Below are 27,558 nucleotides of genomic sequence, written 5' to 3' on the forward strand. Positions count from 1 at the left end.
CCGCGGACCCGTGTTTCATAGTATGTATTCTCAGGGATAAGATAAGGTTTAGTTATTCCATAACTGTCTGTACTGTAGACTGACAAATTCACAGGGAAGAGTGTGAAGCCTATGAGAAGAAAAATCATTTTTATATATTCTTTCATTTGGGCTAACTTCCAGCCAATTAAATAACAGTGAAATGAAAATATTAACCAATTTTCTGAGCCCCCTCAAGGATCCCTAGGGGTCCGTGCACCCAAAGTTGAGAACCGCTGCATTTACAAGTTGAGAATTTTCTATTATTTCAGCTGACAGTCAATGTAACACGGAGGCTGCGTTGAATCGGCACAAGTCGAAAGTAATGCATTTTGTTAAACCTACTTGTTTGACATTGTAGTGATGCATAAATAAACAGCAGTGTTACTGTTTGGCTTTTGAACAAACATTGTGTACTTTCTTATTAACTTGTGGCTGTAACATAGTAGGCATGCATAAAGAATTCTTTTGACATTCTTTTGAATTAATTGACATGACGTATAACCCACAGTTTGCATCAAAGGGTAGAAGCTTTTAATCAAGTACAAATTCGTATGGTATGTGTATCTGAGATTTTGCCACAAAAAAGCAACTCTTAACTCAATTAAACTATTTGTGTGTGTGTGTGTGTGTGTGTGTGTGTGTGTGTGTGTGTGTGTGTGTGTGTGTTCGATCCGTTAACCTTCAGTCAGTAAGGCAGCTGGAAGGTTCTAGACGTGCGCGTGCAGGTTTGAAAAGAAAAAAAAAAAAAAAAAAAGACCACGGCCCACCAACGGTTATTTTCAAATTTAAACTTCATCTACAGACAACAGCGGTGAGTTTCTACACAATACTATGTCAGTGTTTGGGTGTCTGATGCTAAAATTAATATGATTCATCTAAAATTAACTGGGTTTGTTTTAATTCACATTTTCCCTGAGTCATCAACAGGCCTTGAGAGCATCCCGGCTTTAGAGATAATGTAAAACTGCAAGTATGTAAACACTTGTTAGGTTAATTTGTGTCTCAAGGCCATTTTGTTATTTAGATAAGCGTGCAAAGAAAATGCATCACAGTCTCCCTGGCTGCGAACATTTGAACCTCATCTCCTATTCCCCTTGTAGGTTTAAATCCGCATCTGAATGAAAATGGTCTGGAGCAGTATGCTAGCTATCAGTATGCCTTTTTAAAATGTCAGCATGCACTCCCTACTGTCTGGCACAAGCCTGAAACATCTCTGTTTCCATGTATCACATGTCTGCCTCTTACTTCTGACCTATCTCAGGCTTTTAAAAAGAACAAGGCGAAAATGGAGGGGCTGCCATAGCATCCCTATCAGCCGTTTGACCCCAAGCAGAGCCACTTGTGTGTTTTTACACTAAAGGGTGACTAGTGTAACTGCAGTGACTCTCCTCTCACTGAGTGCTCTTTCTCTCTCTCACCCTCTTTGCTGCCTCTTGGATTGCTCAGGAGTTGCACCCATCACAAAAGGCAGCGGGGAAGACGGGAAGTTCACGGTCCCACTTTTGCATCATCTTTTATTCAAAAACGGAGATGAAACATCAAATTCCTTTAAAACCATTTTCATCTGAGGGGGTGGGGGAGGCTCTGCTGTCGGTGATAATGTCAAGCCTTCACACAGGGCTCATGATGCAGGTCAGCTCAATTATACCTGTCTAAACTGTTGCCTGCTGCTATCGTCAAACAAGTCAGTGGCCCACACTGCAGCTGAGCACACTGTACAATGACAGACTCACAGAGATACAAATAACAATTGAGTCGACAAAATTGATCTACAGTGGTTCACTCAGAAAGTGTCCTTTTGAATCAAACTGCCTTTCAATTGTGAAGACTTGCATGCAAGCACGGTGGCATGACAAATAGCTTAAAGGGACACTTAACAACTGAGCTTATTAATTATGTGCATAATTATATCCCAAAACTGTAAGAGTCATGCACAAATTAATTTGGTCTGAGAGTTATTCAGTTATAATGAGCCTGAGTATTTCCTTTTGAGTACTGTCATCTGTCCAGAGGAAACTTAGTTCATGTTTTGGTCAGAGAAATGGAAATAAGGCCATGCTAGAATAGGGAATTCTAGCATGGACCAATTGGCAGCTATCTTTAGGGAACCAAATGAATAACTTTATTGACAGTTTCATCACAAAAAGCATTCATAAAATTGGAATGTATGATAATATATCTAAACTGGTGATTTTAAGAAAGATAGAAAATATATCACTTTGGCCACAAGATGTCACGATGGCTCAGACTGTCAACGTCTTAAGGATGGAATTAGCCGGCACTGTCACTTAACTACACCTAATTTCCACCACACTAGCTCAAGGTAATGTTAGGAGGAAATCCATCATAACTGTAGTTATGATACCAGCTAAACCTAATCAGCAGTGATTTTATTAATACATTTGTTAAATAACATTATGGCAAAACCATCCTACAGTAGCAGATAAGGCTACTTCCAAAACTATTTTCTTCAATAAAATTATAAGATACACAAGGCTACTTCCAGATTTTTTAACTCGATTTTTAGACTGGTGTGAAAACATAAAATGTTTTCAGTTATCTCCATGTCAGGGCTTCACCAAGATGGACAAACTCCTCTGTTGACACAGAGCAGGGCCAAAACCACCATTTCAACATTGGGGGGGGGACAGATATTTAATTTGCTATTGAATTGCTAATATATTCCAGCAATATTGGTGGGGACATTTTTGAAGTGCCTGAACACTGGGGGGGAACATTGGGGGACTCTATTTGTTTTTATAGTCAGCTGTTAAATACAGCTCTATTTTGATGTAAAAAAAAAAAAAAAAAAAAAAAAGCAGCCAAAATCCTCACAGTAAAAGTATTTTGTGAAAGCCAATAGATTAATCAAAATAAATTTTGCTCCATATTTCATTGTATGTTATCTGAGGTCAGATAACAGGATTGCCTGCTGTTAAGGGGTTCAGTGCAATGCTCAAAAGCACTTAGGCAGTGATTGTGATCACTGTAGATGAAATACCCACATTTGGTCAGGCCCACACCGAAGTACAGGTCATTAAGGTGAGTGAAATCCACCTTTAAAAACAGTTAAAGATGACAAACACTGGCACACAGTAAATATTACAATCCTGAAATACTGGCCAAATTTGAAAGCAATGTTTCACTGATAATATTAAACATACAGTGCTCAGCATAAATGAGTACACCTTCTTTGAAAATTAAGTGAAATTGGAACAAATCGCTGTATTTGGCAAAACAAAGATTTATTAAACATTTATTTTATTAACATACAAGTGTGGTCACCTAACATCATTAGCATAAGAAAATAATACATTTTATTCAACTGAGGTGTTGCAAAAATGATTACACCCTACAACAAATTCTACTAAATCTAATATTTGTATGGCCTCCTTGGAACAGCACCAGCTTTTCTAGACATTGAGTGAACAAGTTGGTGAGTTACTGCTGCATCTATCTTTCTCCATTCTTGGAGAATGAACTCTTTCAGGTCCTGGATGCTGGATGGAGAATGATGTTCGACCTGTCTTTTCAGAACTCCCCACAAGTCTTCTGTTGGGTTGAGGTCTCTCATGCTTGACCACTGAATCACTTTCACCCTGTTCTTCTTCAGAAATGAGGCCTTAGATGTATGTTTTTGCTCGTTATGTTGACAGAGTGCCCGGTGACTGGGCATGGAGTGATGGTAGAATCTTTCAGTGATTCACAGCACACCTGGGAATTCATGATACTATCAATGAAATGCAACTCCCAGACACCTGCAGCACTCATGCAGCCCCACAGAAGAGCACTGCCACCACCATGCTTTATGGTGGGTACCATGCATTTTTCATTGTACTGCTTGCCCTTACAACATCATACAGTTGGAGCCCATCAGTGCCAAAAAGATTTAGCTTTGTCTCATCACTCCAATGTATAGAATCTCAACAGTCTTTGCCTTTGTCATCATGGGCCCTGGCAAATTCTCAACGGGCTTTTTTGTGCATGGCCTTCAGTGGCTTCTTTCATGGACGACACCCATGTATGCCGCTCCTCTGCAGTGTACGTTTTATTGTGTCATGGGAAACACTGACCCCAGATTAACTTTCTAATGCTTTTGCAAACTGTGGTGAACTTGCAAGCTGATTTTCTTCAACTCTCCTAATCACAAAATGCTCATGTCAAGGTGTTGACTTCCGTGGGTGGCCTGGACATCTCAGCGAGTTTCCCACAAATCCATAATTTTTTAAATTTCTGGATCACTTTTGCTACTGTATTTTGACTTATTAGCACTGCTTTACAAATTTTCTTGTAATTACAAATTTATCAGGTTTTACTCTTTTTTTTTTTTTTTTACTATGATCATACATTGTTTTGTTAGAAAAGTTTCAATTTTTTTTTGGTACTAACTAATCCCATTTAAAACCAATAAACTAGATTTGCATTTTGTTGCATAGGAACCCATAGAAAGAATTAAATCTGAAGGGAGATAGCTGTTTTTCTGAGAAATCTGTTGGAGTGTATTCATTTATGCTGAGCACTGTATGCCTGCTTTACAGACCACTAAAAGTAGTTGCATTACCCTTTCCGTTGTCATCGAGTCAGATTATTTCTGGCTACCTGGGAGTGGACATGTGCGTGCATGTGTGTCACTGTGTTGAACTGAACAGAATGTGAAGGTGAATCTGCAGGGAGCTGGTGTTGGATTGAGCAGGATTGATGTGTTCACAGCAGAAGCCCTCGGATCCATCATCAGCTCGTCTAAATGGAGCTCCTGGGTTTTTTCTGTGTAGAGGATACCTGCGGTATTGTGCCCTTTACAACTCCCTGCTGCATAGGAGGCTACTGTAGAGAGGTCATTGATGGTTGTAGGCTTATTCAGACACATGCATACACGCGCGCACACACACACACACACACACACACACACACACACACACACACACACACACACACATACACACATATACACACAAAAGCCAGCACAAATGCGCACACTCTGTTGCTGAGCAGACCTGTGCTGAGGACTAAATTAGGTACAAAGCCGTCATACTGGTGTCTTACTGGAATAGATTTGAGTAATGCTGTGCATCAGACGGACCTGGCTTGTCTCTAGGCACCATATTACATAGAACCATAACAAGACAGATAAAACACACATTTACACTTTTTCCCCTAAGAAAATAGAGTGCATCGCTCCCTTTTTTGTCTCCCCACCCCCCAGACATTCCCAGTATCTGGAGAAATAATGTCATATTACTATCTGTGTTTGAGTGTGTGCATGTGTGGGGTGGGTGTGGGTGCGTGTGTCCGTGCACAAGCAAAGCACTAAAGCACCCTTTGGAGTCAGACTGAAAAAGTCTAACTTTTTAATAAAACATTGCATATGGAGAGACACTTATTCTTTTTTAAGATTAATGGCAAGGAGCAACTTTTTTCATTCTTTCATTTTATTTCTCAATAATTCATTTGTGAAAGAGGAAGGGACAGATTTTACCCTTGCTTGTTTGGAACCCTTTGTGAAGTTTGTTAGCTAAGTTTGGCACAGTGTTACAGTAAGACGGCAGAACTCACTAGGTGCTGCGAACTGCCATTTGTTGCCACTCAAAATTCAATAAATGACACTAGACCAGGACTTTAAATCTACTTCCACACACCCTTGAGGCTCAATGCAAGCCAATTCTGTTCAGGAGAGAAGTAAATAAAAATAGCTCTGTTTCATGGTGTATATCATTGCTGTCAAGAAAGACAGCGCTGTAGCAATCTACATGCACTGTAATGTACAGTACACATTTGCTCGATCATTTTTTATCAAGATTGGATAATGATGCTAATTTTGTAGATGTGGCTTGACTGAGAAAAGAGGAGAAAAGTTTAATTACAAAATAAAAAACAAAAATATGCATATATTCCAGTAGTAGCTATTCTTGCTTATTCATTATAATCACTCATTTGGCAACTGTAACATTAATGGGGCTGTAATGATGCTATATTAAAAAAAACAAATGACAATCAATACAGCTGCTGATTGCTGTAATAATCATAAAAATCAAATTGTTACATTGAAGTCAAGTGATGTGAGTCACACTTTGAAAGGCGGAACAGTATCAGGGCAGAGGCCGGGACCCCCATTGATCCCTGGTGGTATTAAGAGATTAAAAGGTTCCCCGTCCCCTCCATGTTGTTGACAGGCGTTGTGACTCATTACGGCCATTAGCATTAAGCTGGCCCATCAATAAGCACTCGGCCGATCCATCAGTCTTCCTCAGATGCAGCCCAGGGGAGCCGCCACAGGCCCCTGCCAGCTCAGAGAGAAGCCACCTAGGCACCCTTGAACTGCCCATTACCACACACACACACACGCACACATGCACACACCTGCCCAGTTGTTTGTCAGACGGGGGACTCAAGTGTCACTGTGAGCCTCTGTTCGTTAAAGTTCCGTGTTGTTGCTGCTGTTCAACTGTTTGTCACTGTAACCACTTCTGCTTGTCAGCATGTTAGTGTTTGTCAGTGCACTCTTGTTTGTCAGTTTGTTTTGTGTTGACTTGCTCAATAAGGCCTCGTGTGTCTGTGTGTGTGCATGTGTGTGCAGGAGAGAGGGAGAAGAAAAAAGAGGGGGGAGAGAGAGAGAGACTGACTCTGTGCTAGTGTCAGATCTTTCTAAGTGTGTGTTTTTGGTATTTCTGTCAATTTTTAGTAATGTCTTGTACAGTATTTTCATTCATGTGAGCTGTGAAAGTGTGTGTGTGTGTGTGTGTGTGTGTGTGTGTGTTGGGCACACCAGTGTCAGTACCAATGAGTGAGACCACACAGTGTCAATGTATGACAGCCACCCATAGTCTTGACATGATAGTGTGCCACAGTGAATGACAATGTCTCAGCTTACAAACCAGTGTGGAGTCATTGTCAAGAAACATATATGAGACAAAACACCCAAAGAGAAGGGAGTCCTTGAAATAGTCCTATAGCTCATCGTGCAGGGCCTCTCCCTCCGCGTGGTCCAGGGCACCCATAAGCAGCAGGGCTCCACTCACGTTGTCCCTGACTAGGACAATGAAGGAGTGATCAGCGTAGAACAACTTGGGCTTCCCTACATTCTCATCCTCCAGATCAGTGTCTCCTTCACCGGCCTTGGCCACCAGCTCCAGGGAAGCCCAATGGAGGACGCTGCCCAGGTGGACCTTCCCCTGGCTCTTAGCTGACACCCCGGAAAAATCCGCCATCTTCTGGTCCCAGGGGACGGTTAAGCCCAGAGCAGTCAATGCTTTCTGGCGAAAGGAAACACAGAGTGAATTTAATGCTTCGCCTACAGTATGGACGCTGACTAAAATCAATTCCCTCAAAATTTGATCCCATCCCCAAAAGACTGCTTGCCTCCGTAGGGACATTCAGCAAGTGTCTGCAGACAAGCCAGGTGCCAAGACATCGATCAATTATGCACGCAAGGAGACCCAACAAAGGGCAGAAAGCATTTTTTTATATATATATTTTATGATGTGACACTCAGAAAGATTGTTTTCTGAGCTCAATAGATGATTACCATAAACATATGCTCTAAAACAGTCATCAGTAACTTCTGAAAAATACTTTCTTGCCCCCCTCCCAAATTAAGTTTATTTACTTTGCCCCCAAAATGTGAGATGGGGAGGAAGCTGACAGTTGCCCTTGTTGTAAGCTGGCAGTACAAAGTGGGCGACAGGCATGGAGGAGACGGGAGGAGGAAGCAGAGGATGAATAATTTAAGAGTGATGCCCTGTGACCTCAGCCCCTCCTTTGTTTTGCCTCTGATATGAATTCCACAGAAAGACGTCGTCATGACAGGTAGTTTATCCTCCCATGGCAGAGGGCCACTCACAGTGACAGCCTTCTCTAGGGCTGGAGGAGAGAGGGTGCGTGTATGTGTGTGTGTGCTATGCTGTGTGTGTGGGTGTGTGTGTGTTGGTGGCAAAAGGCAGAGTAGGATGAGCAAGTGAAGATCTTGATTTCTTCTGTTGTTTTAAGCTTAGCTTGATTAGTTACTGTTTATCTCATTGGTCTGGAGATGACTCAACATAAATCATTTGGATAAGTTGACCTCGTAAATGAAAATGTGCCTCAGGTGCTGCCATGACTTTGGCTTACTTTTTAACACCACATTGTTATGGCTCAGTATGACATGGCCTCATTTTTAAAGCCATATGCTAATGCCTGATTGCAACACAGTACATGTAGAATGTCCACTTTTCTATTCAGAAGCCGATGTGGGTTTGCAGGGGGAAATTAACAGATTGGATCATGTCAGCTTATGCCACTGGCCTTAACATGTACTTAGTAGATATTAAATACAGTTATATGCACCGCCCGCTCCCATTGTAGTGTTTTCATGCCAGTCTTCACACACACACAGACACACACACTCTGACAAACACACACACATCCACCACCTCTTGCTCTAATGCACTTCTATTGTCCTCATCCATTATTCCTCCACTCTTCCTCTCTCCTTCCGCCCTCTACCACTACATCACTGTCTTCCTCCGCTGCTCTGCCACTTCCCTGGCATCCCCATCCCTCATCTGCTCTGTGCGCCTCTATTTTATCCTACTCTGTCTCTCTCCCTCCATTCCTAACTCAGTCTTTTTCCTCCTCGCCTCATCCTTCTCCTTCCTTGACACGCTAGCTCTCCCTGGTATATATCACTCTCTCGGCCTCTCGATCTCCATCGGCGATCATTTCAAGGTTTTTCGCTCCTTATCTACCCAGCAAACAGAAACAGACTTAAGCTGGTGAATTCCTCAAATCTTTGAAGACAAATGTCTGTGAACAAAAGCACTCAGCCTCTCTCTCTCTCTCTCTCTCTCTCTCTGTCAGTCACGCTGCTCCTCCTCCATCATTCTCTTTTTCCTTTCCAGTGCAGGAGAAAATTCACCGGCATTCCTTGTAGACTCAACCTTGAGCAGCGTGTTATGTGATGGAACCATGTCATGCGGTGGCCATGCTGTCACTAGCCATTACATTCGTATGCAGCTCACTTGGCCTGCAGTGGTGGGGGTGACTGGTCTTTGCCACGGTGTAGCATATAAATAGTACAAATCCAGCCCTCCTGACCTAGCCTTCGTCTCTGACTCCCTCTGTCCACAAGGCTCGCTCTGCTTGTCAAGAAAAAAAGCTCCAGGTTAATTTTTTAAAACAATAAAGTGTTTAAAAATTAAGTGACCCAATGGTAGCAAGCTGGGACCAAACCAGGAGTGACACAAGAGCCTATAGAGGCCTCAGGCAAAGCAGAGGTGTGGCACTGCATTGTGCGCAAAGAGAACCTCTGGGAGGTGCTCTTTGGCTGCCCTTTCTCTTGAAGCACCGCATGAATCTTAGATGGAACAGTGTTGTGCAGACTGCTGATGCCCTGATGCACGGCATCACCAAGCTATTTGTCTGCGACTGAGCGCTACAGGCATTGTCAGTTGGTGGCTTCCTCTGCGTGTATGCAGAGCGCTCACTTGGCCTACAGCGGTGCAGTCTAACCATGCCTGGGGTAGCATGGCAACAACTCTCTGGTGTGCAGCACTCTGCATTGCATTTACTCAGTCTGATGATTGAGCTGAATAAGTAGCTTGGTGGATGTACCTGCGGGATGATGAGGGCTTTAAGCAGAAGGGATGGCTTGGGACAGCCAGGACACGTTCCGTCTCTATCTCAGCTGAGTCACAGTGGTTGATGTTTAAAGACAGAGCCGCCTCAATAAGCACAATAAGGAAGAAAGGATGAGAAGAAAGGCAGGGAGATCAAACAGGGAGACAGTATTGCTAAACAGCGCTCTTTTCATCTCAGTTCCTGCTCACAGCATGCAGAAGTAAGGGACTTGCCCTGAAGAAACTAGGGGTAAATAAGTAAAAACAAACTCTGTTCAGCATCATCTTCATCCTCTCCCCGCCTTCCCTCTGTCTCCTCCACAGCTCCAGCATAGTTTACACCTCCCATTCCCACTGGCTTGCCTATCACACCTGCCGATTTTCTCTATATATAATTCTTTTAAGAGTCTGCAAGCGTGTACTCCATCAACATGCTTTGCAGCAGCAACAATAACTTCACATTCTGAATTTAAAAGAGTGAGGCCACACACAAAATGGCAGCAGCTCCTTAGCTGCCTCATACAAGTGCAAACAATGTTTGTGTTCAACCTTTTTTCAATGCTTGCCCTTGTTCTTTGCTGTAGGTGATTTTAAGTGTGTGCGGCACTAGTGTCACCATAGGTCTGTATCTCAGCTTTCATGAACATGTTTGATTAAGTCTTAAAAGAAATCTCTTTTTCTCTCTCACACCATCAGCTCTCTTGAGGCTTCAAAGCCTCTCCATTCAGGCTCATCAGCAATCCTCTTAGTGGTATCTTATTTACATGGGCTTTTACTGCTTTTGCTCGGTCAATAGTCTCTGTTCTCTCATTCACACACACGCGTACACAAATGAACACATGCACTTTCTATTCCACAAGGCCATTTTTCCACAGAAGAGAAAGGAAAAAGAAGCCGTAGCTTTTAGTGAGATATTTAACTAATGGCCATGAAACACATCTGATTAATTCATATGATGCAAGGCTATGGAAGCAGTGTTAAAAGAGCTGCCGCTCGACACTGTATACTGTGAAGTGTGCTCTCGTAAATATTTGATGGCCTTTTGACCTCATTAGCCATGATTGAGTGAGCTCTCCTGTGCCCACTAATATGTCTTTGTCACTGACTGAAGATCCAGCCAGAATGGAGCTCACGCTCAGCCATTAGTGTGTATGTGCATGTGTGGCCCGGTCAGCGCTGGATCAGAGAGAGAGGGAGAGAGCGATGAGGGTGTTTTAGCTGGTGACCTCTAGGCCAGGCTCGTTAAGAGGGTTCTCTCTGTCTCTGGCCACAGACTCCAATACAGTCTGCCCTTCACCAGAGGAGAACGACACACAGAAGGAAAGAAAGAAACAGAGAACTCTATGGCTATTTATAGTTTCTCTGTGACGCTTTCCACCTTGTCCCCAAGCAATCGTCGACCCCCCCTTCCTGCACCACCTCTTCTACTCCCTCGCCCGCTGAATGTCACTCCTATTTAGGTCAGCAGAGCCAAGGCGCGGCCACTGAGTGATGGCATATAAGAGGCACATGAGAGACCTACAGCAAGGAATTAGATGCCTGGGACTGATCAACATAGAGGCAGAGATTACAGAGAGGTTGGAGGTTGATGAAGGGAATAGGCTGTTTAGCTGTGGCAAATCCATACAACATGACTCAGGAAGGAAGGAGTGTGTGATTACACGTTTGTTCGGTTGCACTAATTTGCCATGACACAGGACACGAGAGTTAGAGTGGACTGATCACATGATCAGTCCACTCACTGCCATGTTCCAGTTCGTTTGTCCAGATGCTTCCCTTCCTGGTCTCAGGCGTCCAAGGCCGTCCCAAGCACTGACAGAGGGGTAAACAGTATTAACGCGAAGTGATGAGCAATTATTTGCCCGACCCAATTGGAAAAATGATCGTCAGAGAGACATGGCAGGCTGTCACTGGCCGAAGGGGCTGGATAGACAGACGAAATGAGAATGGAGTGGGCTGAAGGTTTGTTCGGAGCATTGGGCCTTTCATAATGATTTCTCAAATGCACTTACTTCTCCTGAGAGCAAATGGAGGGGACAACTCGTGACGAGACAGTAATGATGGCAAAAACATTCATGAGCTTAGCCATAATTAGGTTACATAATAAGAAGAGTGTACTGCTACTTTTAGTTATTTACTACAGTAAAAGTGTTTTTTTAGTCTTACAAGCCTCCAGCAAGAGAGACAAAAAGAGGATTTGTGCTATGTATTCTGCTCCTTTCCCGGCAAAGTCATGGCTATGTCAAAAAGAGTTGTTTCAAGCTTTAGTTCTAGATTACAGCCTCCTCCCCAGAGTGTCCTGACAATGTTAATGTCAAAAGCTTGTTCTGCAGGGCATGGCTAGCAGAATAACATGGCAGCAAAAGTCTACAGAGATGTTGGTTAAACTAGAGGGAGGGCAAAGTGGATTTCATCAGTCCATGATGAGGTTACAATGTACATCTGAGGAGGACATGGTAATCGGTTCCAGTCAGTGTACCCTGCCCTAGGGAAATGGGTTTTACTGGCATGCCCTCTGTATCTGTCAGGTTGAACTAACCTCTCTCTCTCTCTGTTACTCTCACTCTGACAGTCTTCCGACCAAAAACATTTTCACTGCATTCTGTTATTCACAAGTGTTTTACCACCAACTATCCCCACTCTGAACTCTCTCTTTCTGTAACTGTCCAGCTGAGTGGAGATGTTTGAAATGCTTTATTTACAGTAATAGACTGGAACTAAAAAACACCAACATAACAAATCATTGGAATTTTTCTGACTAACCAATAATGGCAGCATAAAATATAGGAATTAAAACACTTCTGTCTCTTTTCCACAGATTCTCAATGGCCAACAAGGACCAAATCCAACCAACAGACAACCCTGCCTTGCCTACGATTCCCCACTGGCCAGGTCCCCAAAGGAAACATCCACAGCACATTCTCAAAGATGTGTGGCCCTGCATGGCTCTTGCCCAGTGCCTTCGACCTTGTTATGGACCCCATGGCCTGCCCAAATGCCTACTATTCCACTGCCCACAAGGATTCTCTAACCTCTCAGTCAACAGTCAGGACAGAGCCTCTGCCTTGGCCTATATGAACCTCAGCAACCCTCAAGTGTTTACCCTAATATCAGCAGCCACTAAACAGGTTAAGGAGTATGGTGATGGTGCCGGCCTGGTGCTCCTCCTAGCTTCCTCTCTCCTTGCTCAGGCCAGCCACTTGCTGACTTTGGGGGTGACCGGAGCAGAGATCCAGGCAGGCTACCGGCTGGGCTGTGGCAGGGCCCTGGTGCTCCTGGAGCAGGAGATTTGTGGGCGGCTTCTTGAGCCCAGGGAGGAGCTACAGGTCAGGGCCATCCTCAGGCCCTTCCTGGCCTGCTGGCAGCCAGGGCTTGATTCCCTGTTGGAGGCTGTGGTAGCCCGCTGTTGTGTGTACAGCTGGAAAGCCATCACTTCGGGGGAGAGAGGAGAAGTGTGGGAAGGAGTGACATTTGCGCCCACCTGTGTGAGAGTCTGCATTGAGCTGCAGGGGGCACCTCAGGCCACTGCTTCAGATACTGAAGATAATAAAGAGGCAGAGGAAGAGGGAGAGGGAAAAGGAGAGCAAGAAACAGAGGTCACAGGTGAAATGTCTAACGGGGAGGGAAAAAAAGAGGAAGAAAAGACAAGTGAGAAACCAGGCCAGAACGAGGACGCACAGCAACACCAAGAAAAGACAGAGAGAGGGGAGGCAACAGAGCCAAGTGAGGAGGAAGAGGAGAGAGACATGAATAGGGAAAATAATGAGAGTTTTCAAGGGGAAGAGAAAGCGTACCAAGATAAGTGGAGTGCAAGTCAGGAAGAGGAGGTGGTCAAGACTGAAGCAGAGAACAAAGAAAATGGAGATGGAAAAACCAGAAAAGAGTATGAAAAAAGCAAAGAAACAAATGAGTGCAAGGAGTGGGTGGACCTGGGCACGGAGATATGGGAAACGGTATCAGGTGGGGCAAAAGATGATGGAGTGGTGTGGCCACAGGAAATGAATGAGAGAAAGAAACTAATAGAAGGAACTAGAATTGAGGCTGCACGCAGGGATTCATTGTCTGCCATTTTCCACGGCAGCATTAATAAGCTAAGCAATCGCTTCTCCACTGCGCGTTCAATGTATAAGCAAATCACCTCAGTCTACTTTTCCAAGTACCGACACAGGCTACACAGATCAAAGGGACAATTAAAAAAAAGAGCCCTCCAGCAATACACCCTCAGCAAGATTCATGGATCACCTAGAAAGAAACGCCAGCCTCTCAACACCAAGTCCGCTAATCCTCAATTAAACCTTCCTCTTCAGGTGTGCATGGAGGTGGAAGAGCCATTGGATGCAGATGCCTGCCCCAAGGTGAGTGTCACCCTTCGTAGTCCAGATCAAGCCCTACTGAACAGTGCCCAGGCAGCTGTGAATGCCTCCTTGAAGCTATACCACTCATTCCTGGTTGAACCCAGGCTGGTGCCTGGGGCCGGGGCAGCTGAGGTGGCTTTGGCAGTGGGGCTAACTCGAGAAGGGCTGGGCCTAGTGGGGATGGAGCAGCTGGTAGTTCACGCTTTCTCCCAGGCTCTGCTGGAGCCAGCAAAGACCCTGGGGGTAAACTCAGGAACCCCAGCTGATCTCGCTGTGTTCCAACAGTACGGACGACACTGGGGAAGGAAGGAAAAGGGCACCCACGCATGTGAGCAACCCCAGAAGATGAATCCCCCTTTGAAACATGACCAGGAGATGGAACAAGGTGTCATGGATGGCCTAGGCTGTAAAGCCAGTACCATACAAAAAGCTACTGAAGCCACTCTGGCTATACTCAGTGATCTCCTGAGCCAAACAGGGGAGGAATAAGACAACATCAAGTATTACAGAGCAGTGAACACCACAGACACATTGACATAATGGATTAGATAATAAAATGTTGTACTCGTGCTGTAACAGAAATCTAGCCTTTGATCTCAAATGTAGAAATAAAGTTATTATTTTATTCTTTAATGTTAGGTGTAGTGTCAAAGAGCAACAGATAAGATACTAGATAATAAAATATTGATAATAAAATTTGTGGGAAGAGTTGATGGGAGACTAAGGCTGATTTTATCCCACCTAAATTTACCTATCTTTTTTCCCTAGTCCCTACAATGTCATAATGACACAACCTTAAGCATAATTTTTCATATGTAAATCTAAAGTCATCACCGTGCAGCATTTTAGACCACACATAGAGATAATGGATTAAAATATACTGAGGTTTATATTATTCAGAAATTGACAAAACACAACACAAAAAGGTTTGCTGTATTTACCTGCAGACTGAGCGTGCTGGTGATATTAGCTTTGGGCAGTGAGATGGCCATACTGGTGTCAGTGGTCTTCTCCAGCCAGTTGGTGAGCAGCTCCAAGGTCAGCACCTTGTCCAGTCTGGTCAAACTCTCCACATGGAAGGGCAGCAGGAGCACCAGGCTGGCCTTGCCTCCAAAAAGGCCCATCTCTAAAACCTGCACCATGTTCTCAATGTCCTCATAGTGGCGGTACAAACCTGCAGAGGACAGGAATGAGTAAGATAATTAAAATGAAATCTAGACCAAATTAAATTAATTTTCTTAGATCTGAACCATGGCGGACATGTTGATTATGTTGTATTTGGTTCATTTAGGTTCACATGAGCCAATTATATGCAAACATGGGCTTACACATTTAAAAAATAAAAATACATGAATTGACAAGTAACTTATTTATTGGAGTATTGGTAACCTTTCATCCTATGAAGTTACAGATTTTGGTAACAAGGCTGACTGATTTTGCGTCCCATAGCTTAAGCTAGGCATGGTGGATGTCTCTGTGCTCTTTGTTGCAATTTAGTCTGGCGTTCAAAGCAGTTAAGACCACACAAAGAAGTACTGCCCTACAAAATCAAAGAGGCGTAACTGCACACACTGTGAAGCTATAAAGGTTGACAGCATATCATTCAATAGCATTCATAAGCATAATTTTTGTTGATATGAAATCAAAATACTAGCCATACAGGAAGTAGTTACAGTAGTTACTGCTGTTTGCCGCTAAATATTAGCATCAATAGAGACTGTTTTGCCTTCACTTTATGTAGTTAGGCTTTCCAAGCATGAGTAACTGCTGGCTATCCTCATTTTCTTTAGACCCATCACGCTTTATGATTTGGGATTGTTCCCACTGTTCCTGGTTGGTTGGGGTTATGTTGTTTCAATTAACAAACTACACAGCAATTCACTATGAGGAACATTTTTATGTGATGTATTTGGTTTGGTTAAGAGTCAGTGTTTAAGATTAAACTGCTCCAAATGTACTTGATAAGAGTGCACCCTAAGACTACATTACATCGGATCACTCAACTATTTAAACCTCATTTATGCATAGGAAAGCATATAATAAAATAGCATGAAATAGAACAGCATGTATTTCCCTACTTCTTTTACTGTTGTCATAGCAGAAATTCACACTGTCTTGTCCTTGTTTTAAGACAACACACACATAAAATATGAAAAGCATGTTGATAAATAAATCATGGGGACAGAGTTTATGAATCGTAGGAAAGCAGACTGGACTTTACAGATGTTCAAACCATTTCAAAGCTAGATTCCCTTTTCACTGCATTTATTTGTTGGCGATAAAGACAGCAACAACAGCATGGGTTTACCTGTTCTGTGCATCATCACAACTTTGGTGTATTTGTATCCCAGGAAGGTACGACGATCCGCGCTCTCCCCACTGAACTCGCGTTCCCACAACCCTGAACAGATAGCCAAACAAACACAGAGGGCAGAGCAACTTTAAACACTAGATGCTTGACACATGGATAGGCTCTAAGAAAATACTGAATGATTGAAATGGGTGAGAAGGCGGACACCAAGTTCAACAATGGCACGTTCACTAAAGACACATATGCCTCAAACACAGTGACACCAGCTGACACTACTTATGAATCATTGATACACTCAGCCCGTTCAAAAACGTATACTCTTCTCAAAGCTGCACCGGTAGCTGTGTTTTGAGTGCTATAGAGAGTCAGTTATGAGGTCCTTAAGGCCAGAGCTCCTCATTCACTTGTTCGCCACATCCCACTCATCGCTGCTAACCCCCTGACTACTGCCAATTTCGGGGCTGGAAAGGAATGGAATTGCTCTGTTGTAATAAACTGCTCCTCACAGAGCATTCCCAGCCCCCCAGCCCATTCGACAGAGTAGGGGACACTAGATGGAGCAAGGGGGTCGATTGGTGTAAAGAAATAGATAATGACTTGTACTTGTGTCACTCAGTGTGAATGACACCTGGAGCTGGCCTTCCAAGATAAACACCCTCCCCTCCTCAGATTCCTGGCCAATCACAAATCACAGCAGAATGACAAGTGATTCCTCTTCCAAGGCATGCAAATACAAGTCACAAGTATTTGCTCCAGGTTCTCTGACTTCAGAGAGAGGAATATGATCGTACTGGGATTCTAAAACAACTGGCTGGAAGGTTACCTGGGGTGGCATTAGTTGTGTTGAAATGATGACATTATGAGCAACGTCTCCATGGTGTGTGTGTAAATGCTATGAGGTTCTATATCTGGCAGGCATAAACCTGGCCAGGATTCATAGCAGACCCTAGTGATCTGTGTGTGTGTGTGTGTGTGTGTGTGTGTGTGTGTGTGTTTGTCGCTGTGTGGGCTTGTGTCTAGACAAGCAGGACAGCTCTGGGTTTACACTGCATTATCTCCTAATACAGGACACTGCTGCATCGGAAGACCAGCATTTCTTGAATCCTGAATCCATTAATATCCATCAACAATAAACAATGAGACAATTGCACAGCAAAGAAATCCGATCGCTCCCAGACTCCCCGATTCATACTGTAAACATCCGGCAAAAACCAAAAGAGAATCGATGAGACCAACTGCCTCCCTTCTCCTCCCTCATCAACTTTTGATTACAAGTAGTTGTGGTATTTCAGAAGCTATTATTAGAGGTTAAATATGCAGGGACTAGCTATTCACTCTCGCCTTTTCCTTTCTTTTAACATTCCCCCCAGTTGTTGCGTTATCTTGTGTATAATTTTTTTTTCCTACCGGATTTTTTTTTCCCACCGATCCTATTTTTCTTCTCTCATCTCTAGTGTTTGTTTGTCTAAATCAGGAACAAAGCCTGAATTAATTAACTAGTGTGGACTGGAACTCCCAAGGTAGGCCTTTTACATCCCTTTACCATGTCTGTCAATCTTTCTCTCTCTCTCTCTCTCTCTCTCTCTCTCAGCAGGCCACCCGCTTTCTTTACTTTTCTCAGTTTTTGCTCTTTACTTTTCTCCCATCCCTTTGTCCCCATCCCACCCGGAAATCTCTCTCTTTACGCTTTCCTTGCTCCTTAGTCCTCTTGCCATTCTCTTTGCTTTTAACGTATCTATGCTATACCCATTTCCCCCCCACTAATTGCCCCGAAACCCCCTCTCTTTGAATCTTGTGTACAGCCCAGGGAAGGAGGGACAGTGAGTGCTTTTTTAAATTCTCCACTTCAATAATTAACTAAAAGGAATGAAAGTGAAACAAACAAAAACAAGCGAGGAAGCAGATGCCTGTTCCGTGCCAAAAGAATTTTCCACAATGTCTCTGAGACCATTACATTATCACACACTGAGAATTGCCTTAGGACTCTGAAATCAAAGACAAATAAAAAAAAGTTACCACAAAACAGAGGTGGCTAGTGGGAGTGAGAAACAAACTATCGACTACTTTTAAATTATGAATCAAAACTAAAGGAATCCAATTTGCCGTAATCTAATTCGTGTGCTGCAATCTGCTGTATAATCTAATTTGTATATTTCCTCCACAAAATTAATGAACCAACCAACGAGGGTTCAACAGAAAAACTAATTTCGTAATGAAGTCAAAACATCAAACAAAGAAAATTAATTAAATTGCTTATCAATGTGCAGTCTGTCAGGAAATGTTTTTTTTTTCCTGAAGGCTGTCTGTCTGTTGGCAACCTGTTTTCTCCTCGGCAGCCTCAACTTTTCTGCAACTGATAGAGAGAATACCTGGAGGAGAAGGGAGGGAGGGAGAGCAGAGGCAGATAGATGCAGATAACAATTTGAACAGCAGGGATGTGGGAAGAAGAAGAGGAAAAGGAGACATAGGTAGATGAGAGACAAGAGAGGCAATGACAAAGGTAGAGAAGCACAGAAAAAGATTGCAGGAGTGCAAGAGATGGATATATTTAACACACTATTTTGTGAAGACTACAGCAAAAATGAGCTTCCCTACTGGCAGGGATACAGATTTGGGCTGATGAGCTCTGAGGAGAGAAGGCAGCTTCAATTCCCAATCTTGAATCTCACTGCCTATATACATCTTATGTATACCTGAGGACTTATGAAGGGCTTCAGCTGATCCTGGAAAATAAAAACTAGCAACTTTAATGATTTCTCATAACCCCAAAAGTAGATGTTTTGCTTATTTAAAACCTAATAAACCTATAAAACTCATGTTCACCTGTCCTGTGGCAAGCTGTTTGATCTGAACAGCTCAGTCAGTCTTTTCATGAAAAAATGGTTTCTATAAATTGAAAAAAAAAAAAAATTTAGTGGTTGGGCGAAAGTGACTGGTATCTAATTACAAAATTAGATTAAAAAATCAGCTAAAAAAGTGACCCATTACATGATATTTTTTTTAAAAAATGGCACATTTATAAAAAGGGGCAATACCTAACAGAAGTCCATGTTAACAAAGGTACACATTCACAGAGCCAGCACTTCACATTGTGGATATACTGAATGATGACTTTGAGATAATTAATAATTTTCCCACCAGTAGTGGATATATAGTGTTTCGGGATGGAACTCTTCAATCACAGACACAGGGTCTGACAGGATATATTCTTGCCGACAATAGAAACACTGTCTCTCCAGCACTGCAGCCCCTCACAAAAGAGCAGATCTGAGCCAAGCTGTACTGCAGACTTGGAGCGCTCCGAGCACAGATGTTAGGCATGACACCGAGGGAGAGAGTCTGGACACTTGTTACTCAATTATTTAAGATGACACATCACCCCCCAATGGAAGATGAATAAGCTCTCAGTGATAGACCCCCGAATCATCCTTTATCTGCTGTGTCGACCAGCTGGGGTCCACCGCATGCATGCACATATACACACGCATATGTACACACAGACATGCACACCGCACACAGGTGGGCATGCTGGCATGCACACTTTAGAGGGCAAACTGCCGTACAGGCTCTCAATGCTGTTTGAACACTGACAAAGGGACATGTGCATCAATTCCGCACATGTTAATATCTCTCACAGCTTACAGCCAATATAGCAAATTAATTCATTTCAGGGTGCCCCTCCAATACATTGTTCTGCACATTACAGAGATGTCACAGCATTCCAAGTGACTCAACAATTACAAAGCACATTGATCTCTTTCAGCCCAGCCTGGCTGATGTGTTATAACTGTGTGTCCACAGCCCAGCAAACCAGTTATGCCACCGGTCGCTGACCATAGCTGCACGCTACATTCAGCCAGCTGGCCACAGAGTACTTTCACAGGCCTGTTTCTGACGCTGACAAATCTCACAAGGAAGTATGCTTTTGTGACAATTACTTTCTATACAAAATCAATTCCACATTTTCCAGTTTTTTTTTGTTTTTTGTTTTTTTTACCACAAACTAAAGATAATATGCTTCACAATGAGGATAACAGTCTATGTGCTGTATGCTGTTTCTCCTCACCTTTGAAGTGCAGGGCATTTGCCAGTATCAGGGCTCCAGCGTTGGCCTGGATCGCAGTCCCCAGAGGAGCAGCCTCCAGACCGCCCAGGCCAGCCTTTGCCCAAGCATGGAACTGCTTCAGGTCAGCTTTGGCATCTCCTTTCCCCAGCGGCTGGTGCTGCAGCCCAAACCTGGACTGGCTCTCCTTTACAAAGGCCAGGTCGACCGGAGGAGCCTGCTTGGAGAAGACTGTCGAGGAGCTACGCAGATGGAAGCTGGTCCCATTGGCCTCTGTGAGGCTTTTCAGTGCCCCAGATAGAAATTCCCCTGCCTGTGCTGCACTCTTGGAAGGAACAGAGGTCTTGAGGAGGTCCTGGAGCTGGCTGGAAGTGCTACCGGCAGACCCTTCACCCAGTGCCACCAGGGAAGAGGCCAGGAGTAAAGGGGAGAGGAGGGTGTTGACTGAGCCGGAATCAGAGGAGCGGATGGCCTTGTACAGCCGCAGACCCAGGGCCCAGCTGGGGTCACCCAGGGGTGATGGAGGGCGAGGTGGCGAGCTTGTCGAGGCAGCAGGGCTCTTCTTGGGTGAATCTGTGGTGTCACCCAGCACCAGGAAAGCTGGCACAAAGATAAGTAGAGAGATGGAGAACCTCAGCAGCATGGCAGACCTGTGGGGAAGCGGATAAAAAACTGTTTTTTCTGTGTGTTTCTATATGTGATAGTGAGAAGTTACATAAATGCACAGAGGGAATAAAACAGCATCCATTTAGATTGAGCTTTTAGCAAAGTAATAGCTTACTCATGCAGTAACACTGTTCATGTTTCAGTTATATAAACACAGCCTGAAGGCCTCTCGTTGTACAGTAACTCCTACTTGTAGTGCACGGAACCCCTATTATTGCAGCGCTACACCAGGAAAGTTGATTTTGCAGCTAAATTCCTCCCCACTTGGCAACATGCTTATTATCTCACCCGCTGCGCAAAACCAGAGTGTGACAATTAACTTTGATGAAGTTTCACAACAGGCTTTTTAGTCTAGGACTGAACACGAGGATAAAAAGGAAACAGAAAGAAGCGGTTTTCTATCTCTCCGGCATACAAAACTCCGACTCATTGATTTTGCCGAGCCGGTGACAGGACTGACGCGGAACATCTGTCGTCTTCTGTTATCATACCCAAAGGCGAAAAGCAAAAAGACGGGAAAGGAGTATTTACCGTTAATTAATTCAAGTTTATGCTCTCTTCCGCCGCTGTTGTTGGGTGTGTTTTCCAGGGGACGCGGGGCTGCGACTGGGCTCAGACGTGGCAGCAGGGAGGGGAAGTTTGCCGACTTTCCCCTCCGTTCAACCCGGAGAAGTTTTCTGCTTTTCCAGAAGCTTCGAGGCTTCCTGAATGCAGCACGGAGGCTACTTGAAACAAGCGGTAATTTTTTAAAAGGCTGGTAAGATGAGCGTAAGTAGGTAAACACGCTCTTCACCCCTGTTAGCAAAGTAAGGTAATTACTATTCCGCCAAAGGAAGAGGGGGAAAATCATAGAAAAACTATTACAGGCGTGTTCTAACACGGTTCGTTTTGATGGTTCAATTATTATTATTATTATTATTATTATTATTATTATTATTATTATTCGTAGTAGTAGTTGTATTTATTTGTGTGAACTTTTTGCACTGCACGGACAGCATCCTAACATCAACTATATATCTGTTTTCAAAGTATAACACCCAAGTTAGTGTGGAAATACCATGATATATTAGGAAGGCTTTTATACAAATACGATAGTGAAACTTTAAAATGTTACAGTTGCTGTAGGACTAAATTTAGGCTATAGCACATAAAATCCTACATCAATACCACAGGAAGTGAAGAAAAATACCATACATTACAATGAGTTCACCATACTCTTAATTGCACTGAATCCTAAAGAATTCCATACAGGAGTATTGCATGAATATTACAGTGAATTTTATCAGGTGGCATGGGCTTTGTGAATGTAATATTAAAACTGGTTACGTTTTTTTTTTTTTTTTTTTTTTTTTACGCTAGAAAAAAACGTGATTATTGGCTGGAATGATTTAGTTTTCCAGATATGAAAGCCTTTTGTTCTGGGTTCAGTGGTAGTTGTAGTTCCGGAGTCACTCGAGAGGGGTCGCTAATGTTCTTCTTAGAACATTATCTGAATGACCCTGTGAGGCCCTGTGTGAGGACCTGGGCCTCCCAAACTTCTTCAGGCCCAGGACCCCTGAATAGATAGGAATTACACTACAGAGCCAGTCTGTCAGTGCTTTGTACAGGGAGCCCCATCTGACAAGTTCTGACAAGTTTTTTGTCCTTAATTTTGACTGAGTGTAGAAATAGCTCTCTGTATCTGTCTCTATTGAAGATGGGAAGGGGGGCAGTGATGTATATCTTATATCTATATATATCATATAACTTGCTGCCCTTGCCCCGCCCCCAACATCAAATCAAGCAACTCCTCCCTACACATACACACAACTCCAGCCCAGACCCTGTGTTGGAAAGCACTGATGTAGACTACACTCTGCAAAAAGTAGGGCAGACCAGGCCTGCCCGTATTATATCCGACCCCTCTAAATGTCCTCATTCTGTATTCTCCTCATTTCCCTGTTTTTGCCATTCTAAATTGTCCCTGCCCTCTCTCCCTACAGCACAGCAAGGAATTGGGAGCAGATAACTTGTAACACAAGGCTTCGGGATAGGGATTATAGCCCAAATTGAAGGATGGAGAATGGTCATATAGGGTCCTAATCGATAAATGTAGAGATAGACTAAGAAGGCTAGAGAAGGATCAGAGAGGGATATGGAGGAAGATAACTGCTTGAGACCACCAGTGCTCGGCAATCAGGCCGAACATGACAGCTTGTAGACCCAACCAATTATTTACCCCTGCCAAATCAATAGAACTCTCTCCGAAAGATAGCCATCAGCAGCACTATCTGGAACACATGCACACCAGAGAGCACAAACACACACTGAGCGCTCTGTGCACCACCTCTCTCTCTCTCTCACACACACACACACACACACACACACACACACACACACACACACACACACATACACAAACACACAAGCACGTATTCGCTCTATTTCCCTCACAGACACTTTGTTACCAGAGTACCTTGGAAATAAACCATATATCATCTAATTATTGAGCAACTACACCGAATAACAGGTTGCAAAAAACAGCACATGTCAAACCACACATTTCCTGGTATGTACCTGCAGCCTACATGAAATCACATTACAGGGAGAGAGGAAAACACACACACACACACACACACACACATCGGTTAATGATAATGAGGCCACCATGACAGGCCAGGGATGTGTAGCAGTGGTCTTAGAGGTGATGAGTGGGATGTGAGCAAGCCGAGAGGTCTTAACCCTTGCCAGAGGAGTCACACACATTCCCCACTCCCATTCCCGCCCAGGGACAACACACCCCGACCCCACCCCGTCAGCTCTGTCTGTAATGAGCGCCGGCACACATTACAGTGTAGGTGATTGGTAAAAACCAAAGCTCGCACCACGGTCAAACGAGTCCCTGAGGAATTGGCTGGAAACCTGAGAAGTCTTTCAGTCAGTGGATTACGCATCCTTTGGGGATTTATAAATGGGATGCACTTTAACCACCCCCGCACCCACCTTCTACCCTGCCCCTACGGGTTCATCCGCTCCTTGCACTCCTTTCCCTCTCCTCTCGTCCTGCACCTTGTCCAAGGGCCCCAAGACTTTTATTCAGTTTCCATCTCCAGATGTCATTGTCTTGGGCGGTAAACTGTGTCTACACTTCACGTGTTATCCATTTAAGCGGCTGTTAGCCATTGTTCTTGGCTGTTGCCGAGGTTAAACGCCTGTGGCTCAAGGCCTCAGCAACAGAATCAACACCACGCAACGAAAGCTGTAATGGACACTGCCAACTGGCCTAGAGCTATATCCACTTGCCTCATGCCCTATTGTTCTCGCTCGCGATTTCTGTCTCTCTGTTCTCTCTCTCTGCTTTTGGTCTCCTACACGCATTTGCTGGATCACTCATATTACAGCATTTATTCTGTTCTATCCTTCCCTTTGCCTTTGCTCTTTCCAGAATTAGACATTTCGTACCACATTAGCTCGGCTTCCTTGCTCTCCTTTTCACTCCATAACCTCTCTTCTCTTAACACTCCTCGCGTCTTTCCCCTCCTCTCCTCCTCTATCCATCCCTTGATCTCGGTGCACCTGAGGTCTATGTATAGTTCTCTCGATGTTCTTTCTACCTCTGGGGCTTTATGCACCTTCAGCTCCTCCCGTTCTCTTTCCTTTCTGCTTGGGAATTGAGTTGTGTAAGTTGGCATGCTGTGCGCTGGCGACACAAGACATAAAGCAGGTAAAAACCCCTTTCCCATAAACCTTAATTAACTTTTCTTATGAATGCATTAAAATGTCCTCCCGCTGCTCTCTCCCGCTCTTCCTCTCTCCAACTTCTCTCTTTTCCCACCTCCATTTACTCACTGTCAACCAGTTTCCCCTCTTTTTCTCACCTCCTCTCATTCCTTTACCCCTACTCCTCCTCCTTTCCCGCTTCTTCTCCGCTCCCGTTCCAACGCCCTCTAAATCTCTCCCCCTCCTTCCATGTCTCACAGTTTTTGGAGTCTGTTCAGAACAAACAGTGTAACATGTGAGCCCCTGTTCTCGTCTGTTCTGGTCTGCCCGTCTGTCAACAGCTCTGGCCCATTTCAACCAGTAGGGAGCTGGTGTAGACCCCCGTCTGGACAGACCCATGGGGTCTCATTGGTTTCCATCAAGTTCCATTGTGGTCCCTTCAAATTAGGGCACTTACTTAGTGTCTGGCCAAGCTGCTAAGCTGAAATTTTTATTGAACCTTCCCCTTAACCCTAACTTTAACTTCGCTGGAGACTTCATGTCTACTCCTTACTTATAACAGGGACAAAACACAAAACAACCTTTGCTAACATCAATTTTCAAATGAGACATTTTTGTTACATTGCAGCTTGGCCAGGAAGCCCCTCCAAGACCCCCTCCCCACCCGCCACCGCCCCGATGGCTGACGTTACTTTCAGTGGCCCATTTCCCAGCTCTACTTTATCCTCTCCAATCAGTGTGAAGGATATGGAGTCCAGGAAGTCTGTCTCTGCCCCAACTGAGCCACCAAAGCACTGAAAAAATCCCCTCCATCTCTCCGTTTAGCTTTTATTCTTTTTCTTTCTGTCACACGACTCTCTTACACAATGGCTGTACGGTCACAGGGACATTTTAATGGCACTAGGACCTTGACCTTCTGTTGCATTCAATGGACGTTAATGCATTGTGATGTAAATAAGGAAGCGAGTGAGTGAGTGTAAGGAAAAGATGAAGGAGCCACAAGGAGAAGGAGATAGTGATAGTATACATATACATAACCCGTCAGTGCAAAGTTACTGATTCTTACCATTTTTCAGTCTGATAGCTAAAGAGTTTACACTGCTGAACATAAAACAGCAGCAATGATCCAAAATGAATGTTTAAGTCTGGCTTACTGAAGATCTTAAAATACACGTATTGGACGGGATCTGGGGAGTGGCAGAGGAATGTGCACCCCCACTGGCATGTTTTTCTCCCAACCACTTTCAATCTAGGACAGAACTCTGTAAGGCAACAGGAGGTACGGAAGGACAGATGGATAGAAGCGAGTAGGGGTTATGTGCATTGAGTAGATGGAGGAAAGAGATGGGGCAGTGGGGGAAAGGTGAGGAGGGGCAGGAGCTGGGGGAGAGGGGGCATGTTGAATAGCCCTGAAATCACAGACACATCTGCTGTTCATCTCAAATGTTTCCAATAAGCTTTAAATGTTTCCTGCAGCCCTGTGAAAGCATACAGAGCTGCCAAGAGAACGGGGGTTGGTGTTCGGTGGCGCACACTTGTGTGCGTGTGTTGGAGAAAGGGGTGGTCCCTCTTCTTAGTTACAGTTTTGATGTTTTCCTCAAAATTACCCAAACTTAACTGAAACACAGCAAAGTACAAAAGTAAAAACGTGCACACTCATGCATGCACGCACACACACACACACACATCCGTGCAGGGAGAAAGGCAAGTAAGTGGCATTTAATGTGCATCAGTGAGTCAGGCAGAAAAGCAAATGCCAAGCACCCACAAGAGTACATCCACACTGTTCCCACATGCAAGTGTTGACAGCTATCTTTATAGGAATAAAGTATTGCTCTTAACCCCACCCCAAGAAAGCACCACTCAGCTGTGACTCAGATCACTAAGGCACAGACACCATGACATTAAATCAACACGTCCGCTCTCCGGCATTTCGCACGTGCACACACACACACGCACACACACACATGCTCCTATACTGCCACACAAACATGCACACAAAACCACCTTAGACCATCACTGGTGCACCCACATGAACACAGATGCATACGCGCATACCACTGTGCACATGCGCCCGAGGAGACACACTCTCGTACACACCTTCAAAAGACAGATATGCTCACACCCTCACCCACACATACGCACACTCACACTCACAAACACACACACACACACACACACACACAGTTGTCTCGCTATATCCTCTGGCTGTGAGTTTGCCAGCAGCCAGCTGGTACTGTCATGTCTGATAGGCTGGAACAGAGACAGAGATGAGGAAGAGGAAGGAAGGAAGGAGGCAGGGAGGCAAGGAGGGAAAACGGATACAGCAGAATGCATTAGCAAGAGCCCTGTCTGTCTGGATGAGTGTGTTACTGAGTGGGAAGATCATATTGAACCTGTGCCAGACATGACACGGTCTCATTTGGGTATATAGGAAGTTTCCCCCCATCCATTGTCCTTACCAGGGTTCGCCATCCCACTCCTGCCCTTTGTTTGACTGCTGTTCTTTTTTTTTTTTTTTCCTTCATAAAAAATAATTATTGGAAAATCAATGACTTATTCTTGGCCATGGTTGTTTATTAAGCATGACATCATTGCGTTGACAGTGCTGATGATCACGCTGATAAATGTTTTGAAAGTCATTGCATTGACACCTCACATAGGCGATCGGCTTTTTATTCTTTGTTGTGCCTGTTCGTATGATGATGTGTACTGCATGTAATGTTGTATTAAAATGAGAAATCAGTGAGACTGTTTTCTCCGCCAGAGCACAGAAATGACTGTAAAATGACTCAGTGATTCCTCTGCCGTGTGATTTCTGGCTTTCAAAAATCGCTTTCTGGCCCAAACCGT

The 27,558-nt window shown here is 44.1% G+C and overlaps 1 protein-coding gene across 3 annotated transcripts in view; it reads right to left on the reverse strand.

The window, feature by feature from the left end:
• Window positions 1-5,918: 5,918 nt before the first annotated feature.
• serpinh2 (serine (or cysteine) peptidase inhibitor, clade H, member 2) overlaps window positions 5,919-27,558 on the reverse strand; it is a 116,949-nt gene continuing 95,309 nt past the window's right edge. For 2 of the 3 annotated variants that reach the window (XM_030076146.1, XM_030076144.1), the window contains exons 2-5: window positions 20,344-20,990; window positions 16,275-16,367; window positions 14,908-15,140; window positions 5,919-7,271 (exon numbers count right to left, since the gene is read on the reverse strand). In XM_030076146.1, the coding sequence (XP_029932006.1) occupies window positions 6,966-7,271; window positions 14,908-15,140; window positions 16,275-16,367; window positions 20,344-20,983 (1,272 nt within the window). In that variant the 5' untranslated portion in view covers window positions 20,984-20,990 and the 3' untranslated portion in view covers window positions 5,919-6,965. Of the gene's footprint in view, window positions 7,272-14,907; window positions 15,141-16,274; window positions 16,368-20,343; window positions 20,991-21,537; window positions 21,681-27,558 lie in introns of those variants that run through there. The other variant, XM_030076145.1, reaches the window with a different exon arrangement.

This window comes from Myripristis murdjan, chromosome 18 (assembly GCF_902150065.1).
Source record: "Myripristis murdjan chromosome 18, fMyrMur1.1, whole genome shotgun sequence".
Classification (NCBI taxonomy): Eukaryota; Metazoa; Chordata; class Actinopteri; order Holocentriformes; family Holocentridae; genus Myripristis; species Myripristis murdjan.